Raw genomic sequence first — 10,206 nt, forward strand, 5'->3', positions numbered from 1 at the left:
GCACCGCGAAACAGAGGAAAGCTTCAAGTGAGCTTTATTAGGGAGCGCTCCTGGGCGAGGTTCACTGGTCTGAGAGAAAGGAGCCAGAGAAGTCGCGCCCGGGCGAGGGTTTGGACAGAATTTATAGGGGAAGAAGGGGAAGGGGTGTGGTGAATCCGGGAGGGCGCAGGGTAGTCCTTATTTGGTGGTCTCTTCGGGTATCGTGGCAATATCTGGTGCCGGTTGCATCAGTCTTGGGACCGTTAGTCCCGCCCCTAGAAAGGCGGGAAGGCTGGGCCGGGTGGAAAGTCCCCAGGTCAGTTCCTGGAACTGGGTGTGTGGGAGCTCCAGGTCAATTCCGAGAACTGGGTGTGTGGAACGTTCCGGGCTGATGCAACCTGTGAGTCTGATTGCGTTCCCCTGCCTCGGGCCAGTTGGCCTTACAGAACTAAGATCTCAAAAGCCACACAGTGCGGCCAAAATAAATAAATAAATAAAATAACAATAGTAAGGGAAGTTCATTCACGTGAATAGAGTGTAGGTGAATCAGACTGGTGGAGCAAGGAAAGTACAAAAAGCAAGAGAACAGCTATCGTGGGTGGCCTGATCATCAGTTTTTGTCACTGAATTGGGCACAATCACCAACTATGCAGTCAGAAGAGTCTTTTCTAGGGGGACGAGAAGCAGTGCTTTCCCTCTTGCCGAGCAGGCCTGTCCAAAATCTCCTCTCCATATTCCCAGTCAGCGTTCTGTCTGACTTTTTTCTGGTCCCTGAACAAAGCCCACAAAATCACTTTAACTCTTCAGGCTGCATGTATATCAGGAGCAATAGGATAATGTTTAGTCTTTGTTCCTGTTACCAGTGGGTTTAAACGTGGGATGGTTTAAAGGATTCCGAGATAATGCACTCCCCGACCCCATGGGTCCTCCGCCCCAGTAATAAGGCTGGAGCCCCCCCACCCCAGCCCTAGAGGTCATTTCCTAGTGCTCCTCCTGGTGCTTCTTGGCTTTTTCCCAAGTGGGGCTTCCCGGTGTGGGGCTTCCTTCCTTGAGATTTTTGCACTACATTACCCAGAAGAATTTGTGCTAAGGGGCAGCGACTTTCATCCAATGAAAATCGAGCAAGGGGGCATTTCCGGGAGGGCGAATCTCCTGGAGAGGGACTTCCGGTTTCTTCGTGGCTGCCATTTTAATTACGGTGAAGTCTCTGTAGATGGTCAGGGGCTTCTGTGTGCGGTGTTGGGAGCGAGGTGACAGGCTAAGAGGCGCAAGAGGAGGCTCTGTGCGCACTGAACCGGGGCGGTTTTGAGGGTCGGGGACAGACACTTGCAGTGTCCGTGCAGAGTGGGACCCGGTCGGTCGACTGTCGCCACTCCTTTCCGTCCAGAAGTTCCGATGGCGGCGTCTGCGCTGAGGGACCAGGCTCAGGTAAACGCTGTGCGTTCCGAGTTCTCCCCGGCCTGTCTCCCCACCCAGATACGAACGGCCCGCGTGGGAGGCGGCTGTTCACGTCGCTTTATCCCAGGCCCAGGGTCTAGGACAGAGGGGCCTCCAGGGGTCTTTTCCCTTTTTCTGCCTGCGTGAGACTTGGAGATGGAACTGAAGCAGGAACATTCCGGGAACCTGGAGTCCATCTTGTTTCTGCAAGGAAGAAAGTTTGAGGCCAGGTTGCATCTGGAGTGGTAGATGAGAGGTTATACCTTTCTTCTCCGAGAGGAAAGCCCTCCGAGAAGGGCTCCGAGAGCCCTCGGAGCGGTGGAGAGTTTTGAACACAGGAAAGACACCATCTGAATTAGGCCTTTAAAAATACTCCAGAGCCTGTTTGGTGGAAGTACAGACTGTAGGGGGTGATGAGATTATTGAGGCAGAGGGAAGTTGTGACTTTTCCAAAGTCACAACTTGTAAGAGGTAGCACCGGGGACCGAGGCACGGAGGAGAGGTTTGCTAGTCATCCCGATGTTACCTGGCTCTGGTACCTGACAGAGGTCCAGTTGTGAGAAGGACAGAGATGTCCTTGGGAAAAAGAGAAAGGCAGAGCCTAGCTCACAGCATAGAGGTGTGTGTGAGGGCTTTACCCAGCATGCATACAAGTGCATGAGCCTCTGGAACACAGCCATGTTCTCTTTCCTCCATAGTTTGCCTTTTCTTACATGTTCCCAGGCTGCAGAAACACTTGGAGCAAGTGGAGGTTGTCCCAGTCCCTCGCTTGTTCTCACCCCCCACGCACACATTCTCTGTATTTGAGGTGTATTGGGGCTCTTCACCTGCCATTCTCCCAGCTCTTTGGTTTGGGGACCCTGGAGAACCCCATGCTCAGTTTCCTGAGTGAAGGCCGGGTTCTATGGAGGGGTTTCCCATTTCCCAACACCAGTGGAAGGAGGCGTGGAAGGTTACTCATGAATCCAATACCAGTATGTGGAAGTGCTCTGAGGTGAGGCTGAGCTGGTTTAGGTAAGTGCAGATCTCCTTTTTTCTGGTGGAAATAAACAGGGAAGGGCAAGAGTTAGACTTGAAATGACTGCCTATGTATTCTGGAGGAAAAGGGAGGTGCAGATCAAAGGAAGATGGTTTTCTTCCCCAGGTCCCAAGAAGCTCCATCTGATTGGGTAGTAGGGGAAATGTGTAGGAAGATGGATTGTGGGTTTTCAGGAGTGAGACTGTTCATGGTTTTATTTGTCCCTGTTTACCAGGGCAGTGTGACCTTTGAGGATGTTGCCGTGTACTTCTCCTGGGAGGAATGGTGTCTTCTTGATGAGGTTCAGATACACCTGTACCTTGATGTCATGCTGGAGAACTTTGCACTTGTATGCATGCTGGGTAAGGTCCTCACACCCACCCCTATCCTCTGAGCGAGGCTCTGCCTTTCTTCTCTTCCCCAAGGGCAGCTCTGTCCTTCTCACATCTGGAACACAGGCACTGCTTTCTTCAATTTCTTGGTTATGTGCTGTGGTTACTATGGCTAGGCAGAGTGCATCCCTATTCCTTAGTGCCGGGACACCTGTAGCTCCAAAGTTTTGCAGGTGAGGATTTAGGTTCAGTAGTCTTGCACTCAGTCTGATAGATCCCTCCTTGCTCGCCCTCTCTGCCCAGGCGATTGTCAAAATCCATGGTACCCAAGTTTTGCTCCATTCCTCTCCATGACATTTTTTTGTGCCTTACTTCACAACAGACTGTTGTCACTGACATGGTCGTTACTAAAACAGACCATGAGCCGTTTCTGTAAGACCTTTTTCCGAGGTTCCAATTTCTGTTTATCAACACTGGCATCTGTTAAGCATTCCGGTCAGCAATGAATGAAATTCCTGTTGCTCCACACCCTTATAGCATTTGGTGTTGTGAATGTTTGGATTTTGGCCCTTCTCACAGGTATGTAATAGTGTGTACTTTTCAGTTTAATTTGCATTTCCTTGCATCTTTGTATATGCTAAATTGTCATCTGTATATCTTATTATTATTATTTTTGGCTACGTTGGGTCTTCATTGCTGCACGTGGGCTTTTTCTATTTGCGGTGAACAGGGTCTACTCTTCATTGTGGTGCGCGGGTTTCTCATTGCAGTGGCTTCTCTTGTTGCAGAGCATGGCCTCTAGGCACGCAGGCTTCAGTAGTTGTGGCACGTGGGCTTCAGTAGTTGTGGCTCACAGGCTCTAGAGCGCAGGCTCAGTAGTTGTGGCACACGGGCTTAGTTGCTCCGTGGCATGTGGGATTTTCACGGACCAGGGCTTGAACCTGCGTCCCTGCATTGGCAGGCGGATTCTTAACCACTGCGCAACCAGGGAAGTCCTGTATATCTTCCTTTAATGAGGTGTTTGTTAAGATGCTTTGCTTATTTGGTATTTGGGTTTTTGTTTTCTTACTAAGTTTTAAGAGTATTTTTGTATTTAGCATTTAGGTCTGTGATCCATTTTGAGTTAATTTTTTGTGAAGGTTTGTGTCTAGAATTCATTTCTTGGCATGTGATGTTCGGTTGTTCCAGTACTATTTATTCAAAAGACTTAATTTTCTCCATTGTATTGCGCTTGTTCATCTGTCAAAGGTCAGTTGAGTGTATTTCTATGGGTCTATTTCTGGGTTTTCAATACTGTTCATTGAACAGTTTCTCTGTCTTTTCAGCAATATCACACTGGCTTGATTACTTTACATACTAAGTCTTAAAGTTGAGTAGTGTCAGTCTGCCAGCTTTGTTCTTCTTAAGTTTTGTGTTGGCTATTCTCGGACTTTTGCCTTTTTGTATAAATTTTAGGATGAAAGTATTTATGTCCACAAAATAACTTGCTGGTATTTTGATTTGGGTTGCATTGAATCTATTGATGAAGTTGGGAAGAACGGACATCTTGATGATACTGGGTTTTCCTGTTTATGAACGTGAAATAGCTTTCCATTTATTTAGTTCTTTGATTTCTTTATTAGAATGTTTGATCGTTTATTTGTTTTTTGGCTACTCTGTGAGACCTGAGGAATTTTAGTTCCCCTACTAGGGATCGAACTCAGGCCCATGGCAGTGAAAGCATGCAGTCCTAACCATTGGACCACCATGGAATTCATGATTTCTCTATCTAAGTTTTATAGTTTCTCTCATGTATATCTTGTACATGTTTTGGTAGATCTGTAACTCAATATTTCTTTCTATTGCTCTCTTTTTCTTTTTGAGAGGGTGGTAATTTACATGGTATTGTGTTTTTAATTTCAAATTCACTTGTTCATTGATGGTATATAGGACATAATTGACTTTTGTATATTAAGCTTATGTCCTGAAAGCTTGCTATAATTGCTTCTTAGTTCCAGGAATTGTTTTTTCCTCTATTTTTTGGGTGTTTTACATAGCTGATCATGTCATATGAGAATGAAGACAGTTTTATTCCTTCCTTCCTGATCCGTATGCCATTTATATAACCTCATCTCATTGCCTTTGTTTTGACTTCCACTGTAAAGTTGAAAGGGAGTTGTAAAAGGGAACATCCTTGCCTTCTTCGTCTTAGTGGGAGAGTTCTAGTTTTTCTCTAGTAAGTATGATAGTAGCTATAGGGTTTTATTTAGTTTATCAAGTTTAAGTATTTTTTCAATTTTTAGGTTATATCATATGGAGATTTTGAATATGAGTGGCTGTTGGATTTTGTCAGATCCTTTTTCTGCATCTATTGATGAGATCATGAGTTGGTTTTTAACCTGTTGATGACATGGATTATATTAATTGATTTTTTAATGTTAAGTCAGCATTGTATAACGTGGATCATTCTCAGTTTGTCATGGTGTATAATCCATCCTTCCTTCCTTCCTTCCTTCCTTCCTTCCTTCCTTCCTTGCCTTCCTCCCTCCCTCCCTCCCTCCCTCCCTCCCTCCCTCCCTGCATTGGATCTTCATTGCTGCGCACAGGCTTTCTCTAGTTGCGGTGATTGAGGGGCTACTCTTCATTGTGGCATGCGGGCTTCTCATTGCAATTGCTTCTCTTATTGTTGAGCATGGGGCTCTAGGTGCGCGGGCTCAGTAGTTGTGTCTTTCAGGCTCAGTCATTGTGGCTCACGGTCTTAGTTGCTCTGCAGCATGTGGGATCTTCCCAGACAAGGGCTCCAACCCCTGTCCCCTGCATTGGCAGGCGGATTCTTAACCAGTGTGCCACCAGGGAAGCCCTCCTTTTTCACTTTGATATTAATAATTTGTGTCCTCCCTTGTTTTTGTGACTAGGCTGACTAGCATGTTTTTGATTTTATTGGGCATTTTAAAGAACCAGCTTTTTTTTGCCTTTGTTGATTTTTCTCTACTGATTTTTTAAATTATTTCTTTTTTTCTTCTTTTGTATTTCATTTTCTCCTAGTTTCCTAAGATAGAGGCACAGATGACTGATTTTAGGTTTTTCATCTTATCTAATATATGCATTCAGTGCTACCGATTGCCATATAAACACTGCTTTCACTGCATCGGCATTTTTTTTTTAAGTTTATTTTTCGGTGCGTTGGGTCTTCGTTGCTGTGTGTGGGCTTTGTCTAGTTGCAGTGAGTGGGGACTACTCTTCGTTGTGGTGCACAGGCTTCTTATTGTGGTGGCTTCTCTTGTTGTAGAGCGTGGGCTCTAGGGGTGCGGACTTCAGTAGTTGCAGTGTGTGGGCTCTAGAGCGCAAGCTTAGTAGTTGCGGCACACGGGCTTAGTTGCTCTGCAGCATGTGGGATGTTCCCAGACCAGGGCTTGAACCCGTGTCCCCTGCATTGGCAGGCAGATTCTTAACTGCCACCAAGGAAGTCCCCATCTGCATGTTTTCACAACTGCTGTGTTTCTTTCTTTCAAAATACTTAAAAATTTATCTTAATATTTATTCTTTGACCCATGTTTTATTTGGAAGTGTATTGTTGAATTTATCAGTGTTGTGCAATTTTACAGCTATCCTTTTGTTACTGGTTGCCGGTGTAATTCCACTTTGTTCTGAGAACTGATCTTGTATGTTTTCTATTCTTTTAAATTTGTTAAGGTGTGTTTTCTGGCCCAAGGTGTAGTCCATCTTGTGAATGTTCTATGTCAGTTTGAGAAGAATATTCTGCTGTTTTTGAATGGAGTAGCCTAGTAATCTGTAGGTGACTGTTACATCCAGTTGACTGATGATGGTGATCCTCAGTTTACCAGCATCCTTATAGATTTTTTTCTTTTCTGGATCTGTTCATTTCTTAGAGAGGTTTGTTGAATGAAGTCTCCAAGTGTTATAGCAGATTCATCTATTTTTTACTTGTAGGTCTGTTTTGCCTCATATTTTGAAATTGTGTTGTTAGACGCAGACATGTTAAGGATTGTTGTGTATTCTGGAGTATTGACCCCTTTACCATTGTGTCATTCTCATTATCCCTGATGACTTTGCTTATGCAAAATCTGCTGTGATATCAGTATAGTTACTACCACTTTTCTTTTTTTTCTTTTGATTTGTGTGGACCTCTTTTTCTGTATTGACATACTTTTAATTTATATGCATCTTTTTTTTAAGCATTTTTTCAAAAAATTTTTGTGGTATGTGGGCCTCTGACTGCCGTGGCCTCTCCCACTGTGGAGCATAGGCTCCAGATGTGCAGGCTTAGTGGACACGGCCCACGGGCCCAGCAGCTCTGCTGCATGCAGGATCCTCCTGGACCGGGGCACGAACCTGCGTCCCCTGCATCGGCAGGCGGACTCTCAACCACTGCGCCACAGGGAAGACCTTTAAGCATCTTTTTAAAAAAAATTTAAAATTTTGATTATGCTGGGTCTTAGTCGAGGCTCGCAGGCTCCTTAGTGGTGACTCACTTGCTCCTTTAGTTGTGGCATGTGTGCTCCTTAGTTGCGGCACGTGTGCTCCTTAATTGTGGCTGGTGGGGTCCTTAGTTGTGGCTTACGGGTTCCTTAGTTGCAGCTCGGAGGCCCCTTAGTTGTGGTGTGCAAACTCTTAGTTGTGGCATGCATGTAGGATCTAATTCCCAGACCAGGGATCAAACCCGCGTCCCCTGCATTAGAAGGTGGACTCTTTTTTTGGGGGGGGGGTACACAGCCCTCTCACTGTTGTGGCCTCTCCAGTTGCAGAGCACAGGCTCCGGACGCACAGGCTCAGCAGCCATGGCTCACGGGCCTAGCCGCTCTGCGGCACGTGGGATCTTCCCAGACCAGGGCACGAATCCGCATCCCCTGCATCGGCAGGTGGACTCTCAAGCACTGTGCCACCAGGGAAGCCACCTACTTCCCATTTTTATTCTGACTCCAGCCTGGGATAATTTCCCTACCACCTCTCTAACCCATTTATCTCATGTGGTCTTCACATTGTTTTCCCCTTAGTACTTACTGGTATTGTTTATGTCCTCAACCATGTATATATCCTTTAATATTTCTTGAACACCAGCTACCAGTTGCAGTCAGATTTTCTGGGGCCTGGAAATACACTTCTGCATAGTATGATAGGTCACCAGTAGATGTGGTCCTGTAAAAGCCATTGACAGAGGAGTGAATTGTCGAACTTGCCTTTTGCCTTGGGCCACATCCAGTCCCTGTGTCTTGTACTTGATGAGAGCACCTTCTTTCCCAATTTGACCCCAACTCCATTTCCTGAACACAATCCTGTGGACTGCTTCCTTCATGTGTCAGATATACAGTTGTGATGGTGTCACTCACACCCAATAACATGAACAAGAACTTCACCATCATTTCTTTGTTTTCAGGTTCTTGGCACTGGGTCGAGGATGAAGAGACACCTTCTGAACAGAGCGTATCTGCAGAAGGAGTGTCACAGATCAGGACTTCCAGCGCAGGTTCATCTCTTGAGAAGACCCAGCCCTGTAAGATGTGCCTCCCAGTCTTGAAAGACATTTTGCACTTGGCTGAAGAGCAAGGAACAAATAGGGGGCAGAAAGCATACACATGTGGGGCATGTGGGAAACAGTTCTATTTCACTGCAAACCTTCAAGAGCACCAGAAGCAGCACATTAGAGAGAAACCCTTCAGCTGTGATATGGGGAGACACGCATTTTTCAAAAGCTGCACAATCCATGCAACAGGGAATCTCTCTAGCTACATGGAGATTGGGAACAACTATGTGGCCAAAATGGGACTTCAGAAAGAGGTCACTAATACCAGGAAGAAACTGAACAACAGTAAGGAGTGTGAAGCTGTTTTTGACAGTGGAAAATGTCATCACAGCTGTGGAGAAGGCAACAAATTCTCCAGCCACACAGAAATACTTGTTCAGTCTGAGACAGTCCTCACTTGTGAAAGGTTTTGTGAATGCAGCAACTGTGGGAAAGCCTGCACCCAAAGAAGTAACCATAGTCAGCACCAGAAAGTTCACACTGGAGAAAGGCCTTATGAATGCAGCCAATGTGGAAAATTTTTTACCCACAAATCTAGTTTCCTTACACATCAGAGAGTTCACAGTGGGGAAAGACCTTATGAGTGCAGTGAATGTGGAAAATCTTTTACTACTAGGTCTGGCCTCTATTATCATCTGCGAGTTCACACTGGAGAAAGGCCTTATGAGTGCAATGAATGTGGGAAATCTTTTAGTAATAGGTCAATCCTTTGTAATCATCAGAGAGTTCACAGTGGAGAAAAGCCTTTTGAGTGCAGTGAATGTGGGAAATTCTTTAGCCGAAATGGACACCTCAGTGCCCATAAGAAAGTTCATACTGGAGAAAAGCCTTATGAATGCAATAAATGTGGAAAATTTTTTACTGCTAAGACGAGCCTTCATTACCATCAGCGAATTCACAGTGGAGAAAAGCCTTATGAGTGTAGTCAATGTGGGAAATCTTTTACTACTAGCTCTGGTTTCTATTATCATCAGAGAGTTCACAGTGGAGAAAGGCCTTATGAGTGCAATGAATGTGGGAAATCTTTTACTAGTAGTTCTGGTCTCTATTATCATCAGAGAGTTCACAGTGGAGAAAGGCCTTATGAGTGCAGTGAATGTGGGAAATCTTTTACTACTAGTTCTGCTCTCTATTATCATCAGAGAGTTCACAGTGGAGAAAGGCCTTATGAGTGCAGTGAATGTGGGAAGTGTTTTACTGGTAGCTCGAGCCTTAATCGTCATCAGAGAGTTCACAGTGGAGAAAGGCCTTATGAGTGCATTGCATGTGGGAAATGTTTTAGTATTATATCTGATCTTTATGTTCATCAGAGAATTCACACAGGAGAAAGGCCTTATAAGTGCAATGAATGTGGGAAATGTTTTACTGATACGTCAAGTCTTCGTCGTCATCAGAGAGTTCACACTGGAGAAAGGCCTTATGAGTGCACTGAATGTGGGAAATCCTTTAGCCGAAGACAGCTCCTCCATATCCATAGGAAAATCCACACTGGAGAAAAGCCTTGTGAGTGAAAGGAATGTGATAAATCTTATTGAAAGGTGCCACTTCATTAAACATCAGTTCACACTGGTAAAAGGGCCTTATGAATATAGCGAATATAGATGGGACTAATGTTCAAGGAGTTTGAGATTGTAACAGGGTGGGAAGAACCCCTGCAGTTACTGTGCAGCAAATGTACCCTTTCTTGGGACAAACTGAGGCACAGAGAGAATGTATCATCTGTTGTGAACAGCGATCTGTATTCAATGTCAGGTTGCCTGGTTCAGGACATAGGGAATCTGGTCACTTCAGTCCTTTTCTCCCCCTTCCCCCGTTGAGGACAAAAAGACACGTTGTCCATCCGGACACTTTTGCCCCCCACCCCAGGAGCCCTGCTGATACCATAGCCCCATGCTGATGAATAGGGCTGTCTTTTCTCT

The 10,206-nt window shown here is 45.3% G+C and overlaps 1 protein-coding gene across 1 annotated transcript; it reads left to right on the top strand.

Moving 5' to 3' along the window:
• The first annotated feature begins 1,141 nt into the window (after window positions 1-1,141).
• On the top strand, window positions 1,142-9,909 carry LOC111170042 (uncharacterized). The gene is made up of 2 exons (XM_022564842.3): window positions 1,142-2,796; window positions 8,141-9,909. Exons 1-2 carry the CDS (start codon window positions 2,544-2,546, stop codon window positions 9,796-9,798), a joined length of 1,911 nt encoding a protein of 636 aa, XP_022420550.1. The 5' UTR covers window positions 1,142-2,543; the 3' UTR covers window positions 9,799-9,909.
• The last annotated feature ends 297 nt before the right edge of the window (window positions 9,910-10,206 follow it).

Source organism: Delphinapterus leucas, chromosome 20, assembly GCF_059928025.1.
Source record: "Delphinapterus leucas isolate spDelLeu-1000000601 "Yukka" chromosome 20, BTC_Dleu_Yukka2, whole genome shotgun sequence".
NCBI classification, from domain to species: domain Eukaryota; kingdom Metazoa; phylum Chordata; class Mammalia; order Artiodactyla; family Monodontidae; genus Delphinapterus; species Delphinapterus leucas.